The sequence below is a fragment of the Eumetopias jubatus genome, unplaced genomic scaffold (assembly GCF_037043125.1).
Source record: "Eumetopias jubatus isolate StellerSeaLion01/CBP00866 unplaced genomic scaffold, mEumJub1_p1.0 scaffold_9, whole genome shotgun sequence".
NCBI lineage: Eukaryota > Metazoa > Chordata > Mammalia > Carnivora > Otariidae > Eumetopias > Eumetopias jubatus.
This window is the reverse complement of record NW_028274815.1, coordinates 78,367,245-78,389,277: the sequence shown is the minus strand read 5'-3', so window position 1 is coordinate 78,389,277 and position 22,033 is coordinate 78,367,245. Positions and strand designations below refer to the sequence as shown.

General features: G+C 48.6%; 1 protein-coding gene across 5 annotated transcripts in view; it reads left to right on the top strand.

The window, feature by feature from the left end:
- The window catches only part of CRACDL (CRACD like), a 50,049-nt gene that overhangs the window by 7,667 nt on the left and 20,349 nt on the right, over positions 1 to 22,033 (top strand). For 2 of the 5 annotated variants that reach the window (XM_088026224.1, XM_088026221.1), the window contains exons 2-7: positions 464 to 632; positions 7,468 to 7,603; positions 7,945 to 8,109; positions 13,705 to 13,932; positions 19,243 to 20,338; positions 20,420 to 20,878. In XM_088026224.1, the coding sequence (XP_087882350.1) occupies positions 464 to 632; positions 7,468 to 7,603; positions 7,945 to 8,109; positions 13,705 to 13,932; positions 19,243 to 20,338; positions 20,420 to 20,878 (2,253 nt within the window). Of the gene's footprint in view, positions 1 to 463; positions 633 to 7,467; positions 7,604 to 7,944; positions 8,123 to 9,655; positions 9,663 to 13,704; positions 13,933 to 19,242; positions 20,879 to 22,033 lie in introns of all 5 variants that reach the window. The other 3 variants (XM_088026222.1, XM_028104056.2, XM_088026220.1) reach the window with 3 other exon arrangements.

The following is a 22,033-nucleotide window of genomic DNA, read 5'->3' as shown; positions in this document are numbered from 1 at the left end:
TCCTCCCAGCGACTAGCACTCCAGCAAGCACCACGAGGCTGGGTCTCCTCTGATTGTCCTTGGTGCACGTGTTCATGAGAAATGAAGCAGTTGAGGATTATTCGGAAAAATAATTTGAGTTACACATGGCCTTTACCTCACCAGGACTTTTTGCTTTCGGCTATGTATATTTTAGATATTAAAACTTGCTCTCGTTCGTACAATGGACTATTACTCAGCAATTAAAAAAAGAAGCGTGCGGGGGCGCCTGGGGGGCTCAGTTGGTGAAGCGTCCGAGTCTTGATTTCCACTCAGGTCATGATTACGGGGTCATGGGATCGATTTTTTTCAGATGTGCCAGAACGGTCTTCTGTGTACTTCCCATACTTCTGTGTGGAAAGGGACTTGCAGGAGCAAATAATGGATGCATGGTGCACACCTCACGCGTGCTTGGCAAGTGCTCACATGCGTTCTTTCTGCGCAGGAAAGAAAAAGTCCAAATTCAAGACATTTAAGAAGTTCTTCGGGAAAAAGAAGAGAAAGGAATCACCGTCTGCCACAGGAAATAGCACTTGGAAACAGAGTCAGGCGAAGAGTGAAGTGATTGCCGTTGAGTCGGGGCCAGTGGGCTATGACTCAGAGGATGAGCTGGAGTAAGTTGCCCCGCCCATCCTTCAGTCTCCTGTGCCCCAGTAAGCTGGTGGGGGCGCAGGAGGACCCAAATACTCTGTCTTATTGTCCTGATAACTGGCTGGATTTCTGAGCCCTTTCCCTCCTAGGGAATTCCACTGGAGGTTCCTCCAAAGAAGTTGTATTTTCTGTCTTTTCATACATAGGGATGGAGAAAGTTGTGGGAAAACATTATCAGGTACCTGCTATGTGCCAAGTGCTCTGTTTATTAAAAGTCTACAATCACTGTGGGGGAGGAGGTCAGAGCTACCATCTTATAAATGAGCAAACCAAGCTTTAGAGAAATTTTGGAGAACTTGCCCATTGCCCTGCAACTGAAAACTGCAAGGTTAGGATACAAGCCATGATTTTATTTGACTCAGCACTCTTTGGAGGACTTAGATATTATACCAGGAAAGTGCATCTCTCTAAGCCTGAACTTTTGAGTTATCTAATAAGAAGATTTTCCATTAGAAGGAGAGAGGGGTGGGGGAAGTCTTCTTGCTGTTAAGTCTTGGAAAAATCATCCAAAAATCTTGTTGGCTACAACAGAACCAATAGGTATGAAAACTTGGGGAAATCTAGTGAAGTAATCCTTATTTCTATAACTTGTACTTCACCAAAATATAGTTACATTACATGTGCTTCAGTGATTCCAGAAGTTACATCTGTGAATGAAAGGGGGAAAAAACCCAGATTTGTTGCCATGCAACAAACATAGTTTGTTTTAGTTTGAGAATAAAACTCCACAGAAGATATAACGACCCTTGGGCCTGGGGACTAGACCTCGCTGGGACGGGGTTGCACGCTTCAGCATCCCACTGATGCTGTGGGCCCCTCTTTCCTCCCCAGGCTCCTCGCCTGTTCTTAGAGGAGTAGAAATTACATTGACCACTTGGTGGCACCAAATGACTGAAGCAGAAAGATTCAAGTTTTTTCTTTCAGGGTTTTTGTTTTTGTTTTTCTTTCCTGGTGCTGGCAGGGAGCAGGAGGACCCACATTATACCTCGTGAAGAGCCCAGAGGACAGGCGGTGCACGCGTTTTTTGAGGCATTGTGCTCCAAATTCTGGGGGAACAAGACATTATCGTGATAAGATTGCTAATTATTCAATGTCTTCACTGGACCAGCCCCAGGGAAATTATCACACTCACTCCCCCCCACGCCCTGTCTCTGACCAGAACATACGATGGCCCTTCCTCCAACCAGAGAACAGGATCACAGCAGAGGGGGCGCAGGGTGTGTGTGTCTGTATGTGTGAGAAATGACCGCTGCACTTGTGTGTCTCCTCTTTGTCCCTGGAGCGCATCGACAGTGGGGACAGTTTCCTTTTTATCTTTACGTTCCCAGCACCTGGCAGGGGCCAGGTCCTCAGTTACTGGTAAAAATTTGCTGAAGGGCCTCCCGGGTGGCTCAGCCAGTTAAGCGCCTGCCTTCGGCTCAGGTCATGATCTCGAGGTCGGGCTCCCGGCTCAGCGGAGAGTCTGCTTCTCTCTCTCCCTCTGCCCCTACCTCTGCTGTGCTCGCTCGCTCTCTCAAATAAATAATAAACAAAATCTTAAAAAAAAAAAATCTTTGCTGGAGCGATGCTAGGCTAGGAAACGTAGGGGTGGGGTGTGATGAGGCCCAGGAGGTGCATTGCTTTTAGAGCAGCACAGCGGGAGAGACGAGATCTTTTCTCCTCCAACTTTATTGGAAGAAAATTGATATATAACATTGTGGAAGTTTAGGACATATAACATGTTTTAATACACATATATATTAAAAATTGATTACTACCCTAGAGCTAACACTTGCATCATGTCACCTAATTACTATTTATTTTTTTTGTTTGTTTTTTTAATATTTTATTTACTTATTTGAGACTATTTTTTAAGGTGAGAATATTTAAGATCTAGTCTCTTACTTTCTGAGTACGTATTACAAGAGTATTAGCCATAATGACTGTGCCATGCAAACTGTGCTGTCATCTCCTGAACTTCTTTAATCTTATGACTGGACTTTGTACCCTTTCCCCCACCCTGCAGCCCCTAGTAACCACCATCCACTCTGTGTTCTGGGAGTTTGACTTTCTTAGATTCTGCATCTAAGTGAGATCATACAGATTTTATCTTCCTCTGTCTTGTTTGTTTCACTTAGTGTAACACCCTTGGGGCTCATCCATGTTGTCACAAACCACAGGATATCCCCCTTTCTCGTGACTTAGTAATATCCCACGTACACACACACACACATTCATACTACATCTTGTGTATCCATTTACGTGTTGATAGACATTTGGATTATTCCCATATTTTGGCTGTTGTGAATAATGCTGCAGTGAATATAGGAAGGCAGATACCTCTTCAAGATCCTATTTTCATTCCCACCAACGGTGCAGAAAAGTTTCTTTTCTCCACATTCTCCCCAACACTTATCTTAACATTTTGATGATAGCCATTCTAACAGGTGTGGGATTTGCATTTCCCCGATTATGAGTGATGTTGAGCATCTTTTCTTTTTCTTTTTTTTTTTTTAAGATTTTATTTATTTATTTGACAGAGAGAGACACAGCGAGAGAGGGAACACAAGCAGGGGGACTGGGAGAGAGAGTCGCAGGCTTCACGCTGAGCAGGGAGCCCGATGTGGGGCTCGATCCCAGGACCCTGGGATCATGACCTGAGCCGAAGTTAGATGCTTAACGACTGAGCCACCCAGGTGCCCCGAGCATCTTTTCATGTGTCTGTTAGCCATTTGTATGTCTTCTTTGGAAAAATGTCTATTTAATTCCTCTGTACATTTTTGAATCGGATTTTTTTTTCTTGCTATTGATTTATATGAGTCCTTTATATATTTTGGATATTAACCCCTTATCAGATATATGATTTGCAAATATTTTCTCCCATTCTGTAGGTTTTCTTTTCATTTTGTTGATGGTTTCCTTTGCTGTGCAGAAGCTTTTAAATTTGATACAGTCTCACTTCTTATTTTTGCTTTTGATGCCTTTGCCTTCAAGAAATTATTGCCAAGACCAATGTCAAGGTTTCTTACTACATAGGTTTTCTTCTAGGAGTTTTATGGTTTTGGGTCTTATGTGCAAGTCTTTAGTCCATTTTCATTTTTTTTTATGGTGTAAGATAGGGTTCAGTGTCATTCTTTTGCTCATGGCTGTCCAGTTTTTCCAGTACCATTTATTGAAGAGACTGTCCTTTCCTCATTGTATATTTTTGGCTTCTTTGTTATAAATTCACTGACTATATAAGGGACAAAATCTTAGAGGCACTTTTTAGTGCCTTTGAGAGTCTGTGTGGCTTCTAGATTCTGCAGCAACTTTTCATCCATCACGATGGGCAAAAGAGTTCCATTTGCCAAGGTACATTAATGCTGGCAAACCACATGGGACCCTGGGGGTTTAAAAAGGCTGACACCCATTTATTGTGTCTATGTTGTTATGCTTTTTAAGTCTCTTAATCTATAATGATTTTCCTTCCCCCTCCCCACCCACCCCACATTTTGTTTTCATGTCGTTGATCTGATGAAAAAGCAGGGTTATTGTCTCTGCCAGATATCCCACATTCTGGATTTGCTTTCTCTTCGTATGACTGAACTCATTTTTATAGTCTCTGAATCTCTTGTAAAGTGTTAGATGGATCTGGATATTTAATTAGATTCAGGTTCAAGATGGTACTGGGTACTTACTGTCACATCACCTCATGAGGCACATGCCATCTGGTTGTCCCACTTCTCATGATACTAAGACTGAGCAGTGGGTTCAGGGGGTCTCTCTCAGTGTGATACCGCCACAGACGTTCACCTAATGGTTTCAACACCTGCTGATGATCATTGCCTAGATCCATTATTTTATTGCAAAATGGTGGTTTTTCTAATTGTGTCACTCATTCTGCATGTGTTAGCTGGAATTCTTACATGAAGACCTTTCCTTCATCAATTCCTTACTTTCTCTAATATGCGAGATGTCCAGGAAAGGCAGAATAATGCCTGGTTCTCCTTTACCAATCAACCTTCAGAGTAACGATCTGGTACCCCAGCTGGTACCCTAACTTCCAATACTGACCAATGAGTTTTTTTTTCTTTTCTGTTTTTTTTTAATATATATCATTGTGAATGCATGGATTTTTATATATTTGATTTGCTTTAGCCCATGACAGTCTGTATTCATTTTTATGCTCACAATGCCTCATCTTACACTATTGGGAGTCACTTCAGATTAGCTCCTGAGTTCTTTCGACATGACCCCATTTGTCTTTGAAATCTTCCTTGCTTTCTTTTACAATGAAAAATCCCAGCTTTATTTTGTACATTTCCTGTCCTAGACCTACGATCAGCCACCTCTTCACATGGGCCCGGTTCCTTTTAGTATGAAATGGTTTTCAGAGACCACAGTCTGGCTGCTAGGGGTGATGATTGCTAGCTGGCTGTCATTGCTTCTAGACTTCTTCAGTAGATTAGGTACTCAAAAATACATTCTATTTTTTTAAGAGAAAAATAGCTCACTGATATTTCCATTTCAAACTTAAGACAAAATTTTTACTTTGATTATTTGAATTCACTGTTCTCTTATGCTAGGAATCTTAGTTCCTAGTGATGTTAACAAAATTACTCATTTTCTTTTTCATATAATATACTTACAATCTCATTACCCCGATTTCCCACATAGAGGTTATGTTCTATAAAGATTGTTGTGTACTATTTTTAAAAATCAGTACTGCTACCAGTAAGACTACTGAGTATAATTTCATATCTTTGATGGCTTTTTTTGTTCTTGGAATTTATTGTATTATGAATGTAGAGTCAGAACTCACTTTGGGGGCGCCTGGGTGGCTCAGTCAGTTAAACATCCAACTCTATTTCAGCTCACAACATCTCAGATTGTGAGATCAAGCCTCTTGTTGGGCTCCATGCTGGGTGTGGAGCCTACTTAAGGTTGTCTCCCTCTCCCCCTTTTCCCCTCTCCCCCCTCTCTCTCTCTCAAAAAAAAACAAAAAACAAATCACTTAGATGTTGAGCTAAAATCACTTGAAATCATTCTTTTCTCTGTGCCGTTATGCCAACAACACAATATAAAATTAGGCTCGTTTGTTTCTGTTTGTTTTCTAGTTTTAGAGATTCTCTTATTTCCCTTTTTGTTTGACTTTGTCTTTTAACTATATAAAATATTTACATAGTTTCAAAGACAAAATTGTGAATGTGTAAGTAAATGCCTTGGCACCCTGTCTCCCAGTCTCGTTTTGTCCTTCTCCCCAGCGGACACTATTTTTATTCATTTGTTGTTTATCCTTCTATTTTTATGTTTTAAAATGTAAGCAAACAACACAACTCTTCACATATATTCACCTATATTCATACTCCCCTTCCCCACGTAGCGCTAATACGCCATAAACGTTGTTCTGCACTCTGCCTCATTTTCCACTCAGTGCAGTCTTGTGCTCCCTCACCCACATGGTCACCTGCAGAGTCTCCATTAGATGATGTTCCATGGTTTATGCAGGTACCTACTGAGGGCCATTTGGGTTGTTGGGGGTCTTTTCCTTCTGTAAATGTAGTGAATGTCCCTGAGCATATGACCTTCTGTGTTTTTGCCATGTATCTTTGCAGAGGCCTTTTCATGCTGTCTCAACTCCTACTTACACCTAGAGTGGAGGCATTGGGGCAGTGGTTATGGTTTTCGAAGTGAGTGGCCATGGGCTGCCCACTGTAGGAGGGAGAGACAGGTGTGCGTGTGATCTTTGTAACAGGAGCTGCTGTTAACAGGGAGGGCCTGCTGGGTGCTTTCACTTGAGTGAGGACACATTCTTCTGGGAGCCTGTGGGTTCCTCACTTGCAGACTCAGTACTGTGAGCTAGGAGGAAGTTGCAAACATCATTAACCAACACAACGTGATCTGCAATGGAGCGGGACCACCCCTAAGAGTTCCTAATGCCTCGCAGAGGACAGGATGCCTGGGGCGGCGTGCGGGTGGGGGAGTGTAGAGCACAGATGCAGTGCCTGTGGGGGCAGGCTTTCCTTCCTTCATCATCGGGTCTCCATCATCTCCTTCCACCTATTGTTCAGGCAGCCACTGCTGCTAGGAAAATCTGACAACTAACTCCCACATCCTCTTAGGACATTTTGTGAATGTCGTGTGGGTTCGGTTCCTAATTGGAGTCTCGAGCTCGGGGCTGGGGCAGCGGCCGGGATGGGGATGACAGAAGGGCCCACCATCTGTACTCCAGGGCCTAGGCACACAGGCTGGATTACACAGCTCATTCATAGCAGATGATGAAAACAGGGCACGGCTTCACAGATTTGCAGTTCTCATTTCAAACCCACCCTCTGGATGTGTGTTTTGGACCACCTTGCAAGGATGCCTCCATCAGGCAGGCCCTCAGCCTGCTATGCAGACATGACCTCTAGCCCACTGAGGAATGGCATGTTTGCCCGCAAGGAATGATTTCACCTTCCTCGGGCATCCACTACAGTCTTCCGCACACATACACTCCCCCCCCCCCCCCCCCCCCCGCCGCCCCACCAGCCCTTCCTCTCTGCGGGCCTCCTGTCTTGGACATCACACCTCCATCAAACCCTGATTTTCCCAGTAATAAAAAGAATTCACACAACCTTCAGAGCCATCAGGAAAATGCCTACCTCTGCGGTGCTCCTAAGCGTTGACTGTGGTATTTGACAGGGCGGAGATAAACCGGAGTCAAAAGCCATCAAAAAATAAATGCAGCCGAAGGCTTATTGTGGCTGTGCTGTTAGGCCCCAGCCCGCTTGTTCATCCTGAGCCCCCTGCGTGAGACATGGAGGAGCGCAGAGTTTCACGGTGCCTCTTTTATCCTAGGGAGTCGAGGGGCACGCTGGGCAGCCGGGCCCTGTCACACGACAGTATTTTCATTCCTGAGTCGGGACAGGACCCTCCTCGGCCTGTGCGGGTGTTTTCCCAAGAAAATGTGTGTGACCGGATTAAAGCCCTGCAGGTAAACTTCTCCTTGGCAGTGACACTGGGTATATACATCAAATACGAGTTGAGAAGTTGTCGAATTATTTCTGCTTGGTTTATTTGACATATCTTGAATATAATTGCATGCAGGACATACCAAATTACTTACAACTGGATCTTGACTCATCCTAAGTTGTAACCGCTCATTTTCAGGATGAAAGCAGGAGAGCTGGGGGCAGACAACTCTTTTCAGTCTACTCACTGCCCCAGGCAGGGGTGTTGAAAATAGTCCCTGAATGAATGAATCGGAGCAGGAAGATTTGTTGATAAAAAAGTTGCTGATGAAAACAAGAGCAAATGTTCTTTATTATAATCTAGCTAAAAATACAGTGTAATGTGAAAATGGGGCCGCCGCCTCCTCCGGGGGGCCTTCCTGCCAAGCGGGGAGATGACACCGGCATGAGTTCTGAGGACGACGGTCTGCCCAGGAGCCCCCCAGAGATGTCCCTGCTGCCTGACATCGGTCCCGGCACAACCATAAAGGCAAGTGAGGCCTGTACCACCTCTTGGCTTGGTGTGTGCCCACTTTAGAGGGTGGGGTGGGGGGGGCACTCTGGTGGCCCCCGTGTGTTCCTGTAAGAGTCCCACGGTCTGTGTGGCCAGGCGGTATTCCAGACCAGGTCCGTGGAGCTCACAGTCAGTCCTTGGGCTGCATTTTTCGTTCTTTGAGCAGAAATGTCCATCTTGTCAGGAGATAGGGTTTTGGTAGCCTTTTTCGTAATGGTTACAGGTCTGATACAATCAACCCTCTCCCTGGTTTTTCCTGTTGGAGCAGATGACCAGACCGGGCATCCCATCTGAAAGAAGGGAAACACCTTTATGTCTGTTTTCTGTTGTCATGACGTTTGGCTGGAGGGAGAAGGGAGTGGTGAACATATGTGACTTAATCTGGACTCTCCGATCTGAGTTTAGGGCCATGAGAACCTGTTGGTCTGGGGTAGAATGTGACATATGCTGCTGGTAAACAGGGCAACAGGGAAAGTTTGACCAGCAAGAGGGTTATCTATGACCTCAGCAGGGCAAGGGAGCCGATCGTGGATAAACACCCTCCCCCATTAGGAAACAGGAGGAAGCACTGAGCCCTGTGGAAGTAGCCCTGCTCCTGGTGCCGCCATTTTAAGCCCATACGCTGTATCTGTATGTAAACGATCATTTTCCCTTTAGACCAGCCCTGCTGAGGGGTGGATAGAATTGAAGTTATATGTGTAATGCTGGCACTTGAAAAACAAAGGCCAGAGTCCATGTTTTATAGCCACTCCCCTGCCCTGTGCGTTCTTGGAGCTATGGCTCGTGCCCTGGTGGACGGCTGTTCACTGGGAATCTCGGGGATTCATTGTGAACCACCATCTTGCAGATTCTGAGCTGCTCTGTAATACGTTCAGCAGTCATTTCAACTTGGACATCCAGAAGCCCCCTGGCAAAGGCAGAGGAAAGAATACTTACCTAACTTGGGTGCGGTTATGGGTTCCCAGAGCATCACCAGTAAAATCCAGAGGGAAGGCTGTGGTGGAGCTGAATGTAAGTGAGCCCCAGGGTTGGGGGTTCACCCAGAGCTGGCTAGAGAATTATTCTCTACAGAATTCTGCTCTAAGGTGAACCTGTCCCTGCTTGTTCCATGAGCAGGGTCTAAAAGACAGTGAGCTACCCACACCTGCTCTCCCAGGTTGAAGAGGAGGAGGAGAAGACAAGAAGGATGATTTGGCCCATTTCCTGGATTTCAAGCTAACCCTCAAAATACTGGAGGGGAAGCTTAGTGGGCTGTGGCTAACTCCAGTGTCACATGACAGACCCCTCTTGTACTCTGAGACGCAGAGCTTCAGCGTCCCCAGCCTCGGGACCAGATGGGACTTTGTATGTTTCAGGGCCACATGCTGGGGAGATGACTCTCACGAGCCATAGTTGACTGGCTTGCCCTCACTCCATCCCACAGTTCTGTGGCTCTCTCTGCCTTTAGCTGGAACAGTACAGGAGAACAGGGAGTTTCTAATTCCATTCATTAAGGCATAAGCCCACCTCTGAACCTGCAAAGCACCACAGTGCACAGGTCCCATAGTTATAGCTGTAAGGGAGTTACTCACACCCGGCAGGGCTGGCCTCTTCTCAGCATCCTTGGTTATGTTACTGAAAAAACAAGGTTCTGAGATTTTATTAACTAGGTAATTTTATTGGGTAATAGGAAACTAAAATTGGAGCCTTTAAGACTTAAAAAATATGTATAATCTTTATTACCATGGTTTTGAAGACACAGTGATCATATTTTATGCCCTGAAAGTTTCTTGGGCACAGTGGACTGACTGGCTGAGAGGAGGAAACGATGCACTCTTTAAAATGTCTTTATATAACACATGATATTTGATATAATGGTACCTTCAGTCCCAAAAGGATGGGGTTGTGGGCACTTTCATTTTATCCTGTTGCGACTCCGGAAGCAGGCCCACATGCTTGATAGAGAAACTTAATGAAGATTATTGTGATAAAAGGTTTCCAGTAACAAGTATCTCATGACGCTGCCAAGGTGATATTTCCTGACGGAATGAGTTTTTCAGGAAATGCATGAAATTATTTTTAAAACCTCATTACCACGTGAGGTGACAACTAAAGAACCTTTATTTGGTAGTTTCTAAGGTAAAATGACATCCAACTAGCCATCTGCCTAAGTGTCCTGCCATTAAGTAGGAAGCACTGGGTAGAGGGTGGCAAGCTGGGAAGTTGTCCTGGGTGATGAGGGAAGGTAACACACAGAGACAACATGGGCTCTGGCAAAAAATGCACCCACTGCTGTGCAGCCAGGCAGTGGGCAGGTTCTGTCATCTATAGAATCCGTGTCCTCGGAGGGTTTTGGAGAGGATTATGTGAGATCAGGTAGGTCAGTGCCTCCCCTACCCTCAACAGGAAAGGCCAGCTGGGGTGCAAAGCCAGGAGGCTCCTCCTTCCCAGAAAGGCCCATGTCTGCGGGCTGTTCCCATGTGCATCGGCCTCAGCCCACTCCTGGGTAGCTGAGCCCCTCTTTGAATCAGACAAACACTGTAAACCAGCTGTCACCCAGGGTCACCCCTGAAAAAGCCCCTGAACCCCAGGCCATTTTCCCATTTGAGTCCCATTCCTCCAATAAAGGGCTGGCCACCTGCTAGACTTTTTAAATCATTCACTTCCAGAATTATCCAGAAGCACAGATTTCAGGACCAACCAGGTGACTTGGAGCAAGCGGGGCAAATGGGAATGCTTCCAGCCCACAGATAAAAACACAGGTCAGCTTTCCTGCCCCGTCCTACCTTACCTCACATAGTTGCTTCATTGATCAAAGACAGGATGTGTCGTTCTCCTCAGTTATGAAGGTGTTGGTCTTTTTTGGCCCCAAGAACTCTTGGAGTGACCACAAAGACGGAGAAGTGAGAATCTGGCGCCTTAGCAGGAAGACCAGCCGTGACAGCCAGTGCAGGGGTTTTGCAGGGACGGAGGTCATTGTGGTCAGAGTTTCTGGGAAGTTAAGCTCCCTGCCAGCTCGCACCATCCCCCCGGGGGCCAGGGTGGGTCTGAGCCCAGGACTGGCTGCTCAGGCAGTGCAGGCGCTGGGTGGGCTGAGTGGAGGGGAGGCAGGGAACGTTTGTCCTTTAGGTTTATAGGGAGGTGACCAAAGCCCATGTCCTTACAGAAGACAATCATTCTCACCTGGGAGTCACTGCATTTGCAAAAGCAGCTCATCTTGCCTGTTCTCTTAAGTCCCACGCAGTCAGAAAAACAAAACCCAAAATTTTACCCAATGTATATATACATTGTTCCTCTAGACGAAGGTGAAAATGAAGGATTCTATATGATCTTTGGAATGTACCCATTCTGGTCGTGACCCTTAGGGAGGACATCTGGGAGAAGTGTCACCTGTCCAGTCTTAGGTGATGTACTGAGTCATCAGCTACAACAGTGGAAGCCAAAGCCACAGGCACAGAGGAAGCCGGAAGTCCTGTCCTCGGGTTTATTTTTTAAATAATTTTTCTTGCTTTATTCCCATAAGAACCCAAGCAGCTGAAACAAGAGAACTACAATAGATTATGTCCACTTATAACCCCTTTCCCCTCGTTGTAGTAATCATCTTCTCCCAGTTGGCAGAAATAAACTTAATACTTGCAGGACAAAATATAAGGAACCTTTCTATTAACAGGGAAAATACATTTCTCTGAGGAAGTTCCCTTGCAGGGGGAGTCCCTGCATCAGCTTATCTCTCTAACAGTGACATCCTTCTGGTGCCCCCTAGTTAAGCAGAGGCTGCTGGAACCTGCTCTGTGTGGGGCTCCAGGGTTGTGGCGAAGAAACTGAGCAAGATGTACCCAGGCCCCTGGGAGTCCGCCTGCTGCCCACGTCTTGTTTGCTGCCTCCTTCCTAAGGACACCATTTTCACAGGGGCTCACTAAGTCATTGTGAAGTGCCTAAAATTATGGTCTTAGATTAAAATGTAAGGTTGACACCACCTCGTACCCATCAGGATGGCTCCTATCAAAGAAATAGAAAATTACACGTGTTGGCAAGGATGTGGAGAAATTGGAACCCCTGTGCCCTGTTGGTGGGAATGCAAAATGGTGTAGTCACTGTGGCAAACAGTATGGAGGTTCCTCAAAAAATTAAAAATAAAACCACTGTATGATCCAGCAATTCCACATCTGGGTATATATCTGAAAGAACTGAAAGCCAGTTCTTGAAGAGGTATTTGTACACATGTTCACAGCAGCATTATTCACGACAGCTAAAATGTGGAAGCAACGCAAGTGTCCATGAATGGATAAACAAAATGTGGTATCCACATACAATGGAATATAGTTCAGCCTTATAAAGGGAGGAGAGTCTGACCCAGGCTACAACATGGATGAACATTATGCTAAATGAAATAAGCCAGACAAAAAAGGGCAAATACCGTGTGATTCCACTTAATGTGAGGTACCTAGAGTAGTCAGATTCGTAGAGATAGAAAGCAGAATGGTGGGTGCCAGGGGCTGGGGGAGAGGCAATGGGGAGTTGTTTAGTGGGTGCAGAGTTTCAGTTTTACAAGAGAAGAAGTTCTGCAGAGGGTTGCTCGACAACAGGAGTGTACTTAATGCCACTGAACCGAATGGCTAAAAGTGGTTATCATGGTAAATTTTGTTGTGTGTATACATACAAAATTTGGAAGACAAAAAGCATTGGGAGAAAAATGTAAACTTGACACTAATAGCACCATACTAGAATAGAAGTAGGGGGCAGGGTTGTAACCAAAGCCCAGCACCTCCCAGTTTATCTCTCTGCACCCTGCTCCCCATGTGGGCTGCATTTGCTCATGGGTGCGCACTGAGTACCCCCTCCACCACTTCACGCCGATAAATGTCTTGGCGGTAGAACCCACTGAGACCTCACTCAGTGAAGGGGATGGCCAGGTTCAGTGGGCAGGCAACAGCATGTTACCGTCATCCTTCCAGGTGACTACCAAAATATCCTTCCTCCCTGGCAGCGCTTTTGCCCTTGACAGTGTCAATGCCTCGCTGCTGAGGTACAAGCCAGTAAAATGTTTGTAATGCCAGATTTCTCCAAGAGGACACATGAAGATACAGAAACCTTCTAGAATAAACAAATGCAGCTTCAGAGATGGGCTGCTGGGTAGTGGGCTTGGCCCATCCTGTGCTCGCTCCAGCCTGTAAAATCACACCTCTGGGCCACCCTCTCGGCTTCCGGAGGCAGGAGCAAGCCTGTTCTTGGAGAGACCAGGTGGGTCTGTTTCATCGGAGAAAGAAGCCCTTGTCTGAAGTGGCTGTACCTGCTTGGGAGGGTGAAGGCAGAGCTGTCTCCCCAAGGCTGCCTGGGACGCAGGCTCTCTGCATGGCCTTGGAAATGAGTGACAAGTTTGCAGGGGTTGGCCCAACATTTAAAACTCCTTTCTCAGGAGGTACCCTAGAGTCCTCCCTGTTGAGAGTCAGATTTTAAATCCTTCCCCTCATGTAAGGCCAGAGATGGCGTGGGAAGACTGAGCACGATAAAAGAAGGGAGCTGGTATGTTGGCTGGACCCATTTCATACCGAGAAGTTAATGCTTGGCATGCTTGCTCCTTGTCCCATGAAGGTCTCTTTAGTTTCCTCATCCCGGCCACAGTCTCCGGACCAGCTCTTCTCCAGGCACGCAAGCGACGCCAGCATCCCCCCCCGTATCTCGGACAGCAGCGTGGCACCTGTGGCTGATTTCGATTACCCTCCAGAATTCTCCTCCTGCCTGGACAACTCTGCAGCTAAGCACAAGCTCCTGGTTAAACCCCGCAACCAGCGGTCCAGCAAAATGAGGCGGCTGTCTTCGGTAATTGGGCTTCTTCCTACATGCACAGGCAGGACAGACAGGCCTGGTAGCCCACCCACCCCCCTTCCCACCCTGGCCTTTCTCCTCTCAGGGTCATGTGTCCCTTCTGAGAAACCCCCACAGTCAGTGGGACCATCTGCAGGAGCCGGAGTTGCTCCTCTTTTTCAATATACGTCAGATACGTCTCTTCCCTGCATAAACATGCCATCTGTTCATTGGTTCTGCAGTACCTCCCCCGAAGCCGCTATGCGCTGTGCATCCCCTGCCTTCCCACGGCACTCCGTGTAAGGTCTGCACTCCAGGCCTGGAACAACCAGGCCCTGCCTGCCTCTCAGGCTTCCTCTTATTCTCTCTCTCTCTCCCTCTCTCTCTCTCTCTCAACATACTTTGGCCTCCAGAGCTGTCTCCGGCCTCAGGCCTGATGCCTGCTGGATCCACTGCTCGAGACACTCTTCTCCTGGCTGGCTCCTTCTCAGTCTTTGGGTCTCAGCTCAGAGGTCCTCTCCCCAGAGAGGTTTACCTCACCATCCTATGGAAAACACCCCCACCTTCCCACCAGCGCGTTCCTTTCCTTCATACAGGAGTGAGCTTTGTAAATGTGTGTACTCACTTGTTTATTGCCAGTCTTTTTGTTTTTTTGTTTTTAAAGATTTTATTTATTTGTTAGAGAGAGAGAGAGAGAGAGCACAAGCAGGGGGAGTGGCAGGCAAGGGGAGAAGCAGGCTCCCCGTGGAGCAAGGAGCCCAATGCGGGGCTCGATCCCAGGACCCTGGGATCATGACCTGAGCCGAAGGCAGACGTTTAACCGACTGAGCCACCCAGGCTTCCCTATTGCCAGTCTTTTTGAGACCTTGTCCCAGCCCTGTGTCCAGCCCCTAGAGCAATGCTAGCCACATGGCCATGGCTGGCATTCAGTGCACATTTGTTGAATGGATGAATGAATGAGGGAATGAACAATGACAGATAAGCTGACACACTAGCTCGGACTCCTGCCTTGGGCAAGGACCTACTTAGTAGTGTGGGGATTGTGCCCCTCTGAGGACAGAACACCCCCCCCATCTTTGGGCATGCTGCCTGTGTAGTGGTCAGCTCATAGTTCTAAGAGCCAAGAACTCATTCATGGAGTGCTTTGGCTTCATAGTACCAGTGGGTTAGAGGTCCACATAAGATTGTTGCCTTCTCTGCTGCCCAGTGGTGCCCACAAGGTCTCAGTGCAGGAGGAGCTGAGAGAGCAGGGTGTGGGGCCAGCCTGGCCATAGAGAATGACAGTGCTGAGAACGAGATGCCCATAGACCAACATTCTCTCCTTCCTTCCCTGGAGACAAGATTGTGGGGTATTGATGAAAGGCCCAGGACAAGCTAAGGTGCTCAGCTAGGGACAGGGGGTTTTCCTTTGGGCATGTGGAAGGTGCTTTGTAAACTTCTGCCAGCAGGGGTGACTTTAGAGGGCGCTAACACTGGAGAAAGAAGTGAGCTGTGGTTACCCTGAGGCTAATATGTCCTTGGGTACTTGTGTAAATGCTTGCATGTCCAACACACTTACAGTTAAAAGCTTGGTGTTGTGGGACTTGGCTAGGACTGGTAACTCCAACCTGCCTGTCCTCATGCTGAGGAAGCCACAGGGCAGGGACAGAGCCAGCTCCCTCTGGCCTCAAGTCTGGCCTTTATTCCCATGGGGATGTCTTTTGCCGTGCAAAGGTACACGTAACCAGCCACAGCCTGACCAGGCCTTTGTGGCAGAGGGAAGCCCAGCTCATACTGCAGGTGGAAATGTGGCATCCCCTCTCGCTGTCCACTGGACAACACTGTACCTCTCATTCTTTCAGCTTGACTTAGCTCTTGAACCCCATTTTTTTAGACTAATAGAAATTCTGATTTAGGCGTTCTGGGTAAACATTTCTTGATTTAAACTCTGTCATTTACATATGCTCCCTCCTCCTTTGCTTTCCCTTATTGGTAGGGAGTAGGCATGGATTAAAACTCTTTAAGATTTTGACTGGGCAGAGGTGTCTGGCCAGTGGTCACCAGTGTCACTATTGGGGCCAAAGGTGGAGGCCTCTGTCCTTCAGTGTTCACAGCACTCTTTGCCCTTTGATCATGAGGCACTTCCTCCCAACCGTGAAGATTTTCCTGGTACTCTGGCCCCTCTTGGGGCATCAGGGTGCTTTCATACATTCCCGTTCTGCTCTGAGGGTGACGAGGAACCACCACCCTGGCCCCTCTTGGACCCAGGGGACTTCTGCAGAGGTTCAGGGTTTCTTTTGACTTCACTGAACAGTGAGGTCCAAGTTTCCCCTACTTTTCTGATCCCCCGTAACATCTGAGATTTCTTTCTGCCTCACCCACTTTTACCCCTGCCCCCACTCGGGCATCTCTGAGTCTCCACTTCGGTCTCTTTCCGCCGCTGTCCACATTCTGTTCTCCGTTTGGGCAGAACAGCTGTCCAGCCCCCCAGGCATCTTCCAGCTCTGTCGTGGGGGGCAAACCCTCTACCCCACACCATCCAGGCTCTGAATCTTTTGGAGCTCTAGAGGAAAAAAGAGGTAGGGGCGGGCTTTTCTTACCTTAAAAACTCCATCTTGGCACAGTTAAAAAAACAAACCAACCTTGCCTATTAAGACTGTGATATTCATTACAAGTTGGAAAAACACTTCCAAGAGTGCATTTGGCCGCATCCTTCTGCCCCACCAGAGCAGAGGTCGGGAAAGAGAAACACAAAAGACAAAAGCTGGCTGTTATCTCAGCATTTTATCCTGCTGCTCAGAACCGGGGCCTGCGTGTGGTTCTGACGTGCCAGAAGCAGACGCCCGTGAACATTTACGCCAGCATCTCAGCACCCTGGCTGGTCCTCATCCCACCCCAGGCAGTGCCGGGAGCAGGGAATATTAACTCTCTTTTAGGAGGAGCAGCACGATTCTATGAGTAGCCCCAGGTTGTGGCGGACAGAGCTGCCAGCTACAGGTCCTGGGTATTAGAGCCTGACACTACTTAGCAGCAGTGTTCTCTGCCCAGAGATGACACAGATGATGCCCCAAGACTCTTTCTTTCTGGTGAGGGGAGGCCGATGAGCAGGCAGCCAGGACGGAGGCTCCATCTTGGTGCAGGCTGAGCAGTGGGTCCTCCACTCCCTCTTCCTCCAGAGGACTGTAGAGGGTGAGACTGCTGTGAGGGCCCAGAGGAGGAGGGCAGGGGCGGCGGCGGTGGAGATGGAGCAGGTATATGCAGCCTTCCTGCTGTACCCGGTGCGTGAGCCCAGGCTGAGTCAGAAGCCACTTTGCTCCCTGAGGAGCCTCTGCTCAGTGTCTGAGTCCACACTCCATGCTGCCTTCGTCCTGCCCAGCCCTTCACTGTTACTTCCTTGTAGCTGCCAGTGGCTTAAGGTGGGATGTGCCCACCTGGGCCTGCTTCTCAGCTTTCTGCTCATTTTGCGAGGGTTGTGATAGTTTTAAAACGCGACCCACATCCTAAACAGGTTTCAACATCAGTGATTTCCTGTAGTAGCAAAAGGCCAGTAACACCTTTTGAACCTGTGGCTTTTGAAAATTCTTCTGTGGATTTCTTTGAACGTCTTCATTTTTTTCAAATCCAGGGGACCAGGATTGTGCACCTTGGCAAGAGTTGGCTAAGGTATTTTTGCAAACATCCGAGTTATCTTGTGTTCTGTTAGCAAGCAGATGCCAGCTGGGAGATGTTAAAATAACACCAGCAAACAACAACAACCTAACACAAACACTCCTGTACATTTCTTAACCTAAAGGAAAGGAGGTCTAATGCCCTGAACTTTTTTTTTTTCCACGAAGAAAGAAGTGTTTTCTAATGTCCTGAAGTTTTTTTAAAAGATTGACCTTAACACCCTCAAGCTTTTGGTCATTTTCTCATAGTGCTTTTGAATGATTCGTGACTACCTTGGTCTCTCCTCCTTCCTAAGCAAGCAGCGACTAACTTTGGGTATGGCAAGGAGGAAGTTGGACTAAATTTAAATTCCAGAGACTTTTCGGAAGGAAAGTACAAGGCAGTGTTTGACTGTCAAGCCAGTAGGGCTTCGGGAGAGGAAGAGCACTGTAAGCTGCAGGAAGAGGCAAGACTTCCTGTAGGAGTGGAGTCTGAGACTGTCCTTGGCTGGTGCCGGTAGAGCACCCTGGAGGTGTGGGGAAAGAGGAGCTGGCCATTCGGCCCAGAGTCTGGCACATTCAGTAGTGGGGACTCGGCTTGACCTGAGCAGGGGGTGGGAGAAATAATTTAAGACCAGAGAATATAAAACCTTTAATTTGGCTGAAAAGTTTGGACTTTATCCGTCAGCTATGGTTTGGGACGTTATCTAACAAGCTGTGGTTTGCTCTTGACTGTGTTTGAGGTGATAGAAATCACCCTTTAGGCAAACCAGTCTCCCTTCACCATGGGGCCCATCCCTGGAGAGAGAGCACTGAGATGGGAAATTAGCTCTCAGGCAGCACGGAGAGAGCACCAGCTTTTTAGCTGAGCGAATAGGCTCAACCTGGACCAAGATGTGGCCGTCTCTGAGCTCCCAGTTCTCCAAGTGCAAAAAGGAAATAGTCCTTCCTTACTGGGATGAATCAAGAGTAAATGAAATAATAGGCGTGGAGTGCAAAGCATGGCAGACACCTGGCTTGTTTGATCCCCTTTGCTTCATATTTTAGAGCAGTGTCCTGGTTTGGTAGCTCGGCCACTAGAGCCTTAAGCACTATTTACTTTAGGAGCATAGCCGCAAGACTGTTGAATCACAGATCTGTACCTCTGAAACAAAGAATACATTATATGTTAAAAAAAAAAAAAAGAAGAAGAAGATAGCAGGAGGGGAAGAATGAAGGGGGGGAAATCGGAGGGGGAGACGAACCATGAGAGACGATGGACTCTGAGAAACAAACAGGGTTCTAGAGGGGAGGGGGGTGGGGGGATGGGTTAGCCTGGTGATGGGTATTAAAGAGGGCACGTTCTGCATGGAGCCCTGGGGGTTATACGTAAACAATGAATCATGGAACACTACATCAAAAACTAATGATGTAATGTATGGTGATTAACATAACATAATAAGAAAAATATGCATTCAAAAAAAAAAAGAGCATAGCGGCCACTGTTCTGCTGAACGCTGAACTTGTAAGGCAAGTTTCCAAATAGACCGGTAAGGGAAGGATTAAGAAGAGACACCATGTGTGAAGGTCTGCTTAGGTGCCGGCTTTAGAGACACACTGCTTCCTTTAAACCATATTAAGCCTTGTACAAAATGGAAAGGTCATAGGCTTCCTAATATTCGACATAATGATGCTGTCTTTTGTCCTTTATTTCTCCAAGCGAGCACAGTCTGAATCCCTTAGTGATCTGACGGGTACCCCCGAGGAAGAGGAATACGATGAGAAGTCATTACCCAGAGTTGGCACAGAAGAGAGCCCCAGTTCTGCACAGCAGGATGTGGTACTGGACAGAAGCCCAGAGCCCGGGGGGCCAGCCACCATGCTGCAACCCGGGGGGCTGCGTGCTAGGCGGGCACGCCTGCAGCACTGCCCAGCCCTCAGTGCCAGCGCCGAGGAGGAGGAGGACAGCTTCCTTGGGGATAACCCCTCCAGCCACGCGGCCACCCCCGAGGTCACTGACCCTGTGTCAGGCCCGGCTCCCTGCTCGGAGACCCTATCTCTGCCAGAAGGTTCCCCACACCATAATCCCAACAGTGAAAACCAGAGGGAGGAAGTGTCCCTGGAAAGCACATGTCCCCCAGCCAGGGAAACAGCTGATGAGGTGGTTTGCCCTTCTGGAGACGTGGAGATTCGGCTATCTCCTTCTATCCCTGAGGAGGACACGACACCTCCTGAGACTGACCCTGCCACCACCTCGGAGACTCCCCCTGGTCCAGGGGGGCCAGACCAAAGTGTCCAGAAGGAAGTGGAGCTGACGCTGGAAGTGCCCGTGGAAGTGCCCGTGGCCGTGCCCGAGCCCGAGCCCGAGCCCGAGCCCGAGGGAGCAGGGAAGGGATATCCCGAGGCCCCCGCCCCAAGCCCCCTGGCCCCCAAGAGCTGCCTGAAGCACAAGGCCCCGGCGGTGAGCGCGAGCCCCGGCGCGCCGCCCGCCTGCGAGTCGCCTGCAGAGGAACGCACTTCCCGGCCCCTGGACGGAGAGGCCGCCCCCGCCGAGCAGCCCAGGGCCGAACCCGCGGAGCCCCCACAGGAGGGACCCGAGAGGCTGGCGCCGGAGCGGAAGGTGGAGCGGGGAGGCAGCGAGCTGCGGGCCGTGAAGTTCTCGGTGTCGTCGGGCCGGATGTGGCCGCGATCAGGCAGCGCCCGGGTGCTGGAGCACACCGGCCCCGTGGGCGCCTCGGCCGGCCGCCTGCCGCTTCTGAAGAGCAACCTGGTCTGGAGGAGCGAGGCGGCGCTCGACGACCTGCAGGCGCCCCCCGAGCCCCATGGCGGGAAACCCGCGACGGCTGGCAGCGGTTCTCGGGCCTCGGGGGACTCGGCGGCCGGGGCGGGCCGGACCCCCCGGGATGCCCCTGGAGACCCCTGCCCGGCCGCCCGCGAGCCGCCCTCAGGGGAGGACAGAAGACCCTTTCCCGTCAAGCTGCGCTCCACTTCTCTGTCCTTCAAGCACAGGGAGGTGTCCTCTGTCGAGGTCAGAGGAATAAAGAGATACAGTACTGAAATCCGGTTAGGAAAAGGGGGGCTGGCTTTGCTCCCCAAAGACGAGAAATGTCCGGTCGCGAAGGCCCCCTCCCCTCGAGGGGCACGGTCCCCGCACGAGCAGGGAAAGGGGAAGGCCCGGCCCTCGGAGCCGCTCAGCGCCAAGCCTCCCCTGCCCAGGAAGCCGCTGCTGCAGAGTCGCCCCCTGCCGCCCTCAGACACCAGTCCCAGTCCCGGGGAGCTGGCGAAGGCCGCGCCATCCCCGGACCCCAGACGGGAGAGCCGGATGGCCGAGACGCGGTCGCCGCACAGGGCAGCTGGTAAGAGCCGGAGTCGCCTGGTGGGGAAGGGGCGGGACCGTGGGCAAATCCCACGTCCACGGAGTAGTCAGCACTTGGGGTGGAAACCTTGCAGGGGAACTGGGATTAAAAATCAGAATTTCTCCTGGTACCGCTAACACGATTGGTCAAGAGTTAGAAACTGAAGAAGGGGGAAACAAATAGCAGGACTTTGTGGCGGTTCAGAGAAGTCAGGAAAATGAAAAACATCTTGCTGCATATTCCCTAAGAGGAGATGGGGATCACTCAGGGGATCACTCAGCTGCTGCTTTCATTTCTTCCCTCAGGAGCTCAGTGAATTCCAGAATCCTGGGATACGGGTACTCTGGTAGATGGAGGTACTCCTGGGTACTCCTGAATCTTCTGGCTCCTCTCTCACTTTAGTGTCCTTCTGACCTACCCCTCACCCCCAGGAGGAATTTTTTTTTTCTTGTTTAATAATCTGGCTCATGTGGCCCAGCCTCATGCAGGAAGCATCCCATTTATTGGAGTCACAAGCCTTTGTTAAAAGGGGAGCCCCCTCGGGGTGGGCGTTAATTTCCTGTCCTGAAAAAGAGATGTGTGAAGGTTGGGGTAGAATGTAAGAATCTTCTAAAGCAACTGTCCTTTAAAATGAGCAGAGACAAAATAGATGACCTTTCTATGTCTTTGACATTTGTCACTTTTTATTTTTAGTGTTTCAGATGAAACGAGAAATCTGTTGGAAGTGGGTATTTGTGGCAGAGTTAAAGAATAGTTCTTTTATCAATGGAAATCAGTGTGCCAGAAACAAAACTGTGCAAACGAGTTATGTGTGCATGTGATGAAGGCCCTAAGGAGAAGTTTTCCATGGCAAATTTTATTTGGAAAAAAAAAAAACAACAAAACTTTCAGGATGTTTTAAGTGGCTACTCTAAGTCCAGAACTCCACCGAAACACTGCATTGTGAGACTGAGGAAGTAGGACCCCGCTCTCCTAGGGACCCCACACCCTGAAAAGAAGATGAAGTGCACACATATGAGGAAAAAATGAGCTCACAGAAAGCAATGTAAAGACAGGTTCAAAGAAATTCTTACCTTTTCTGCCTCCCTCCTGGGAAGTGAGTGAAAATGCGGTGTGTGTGTATATACGTATATACACATATAGTGCTTTAAGTTG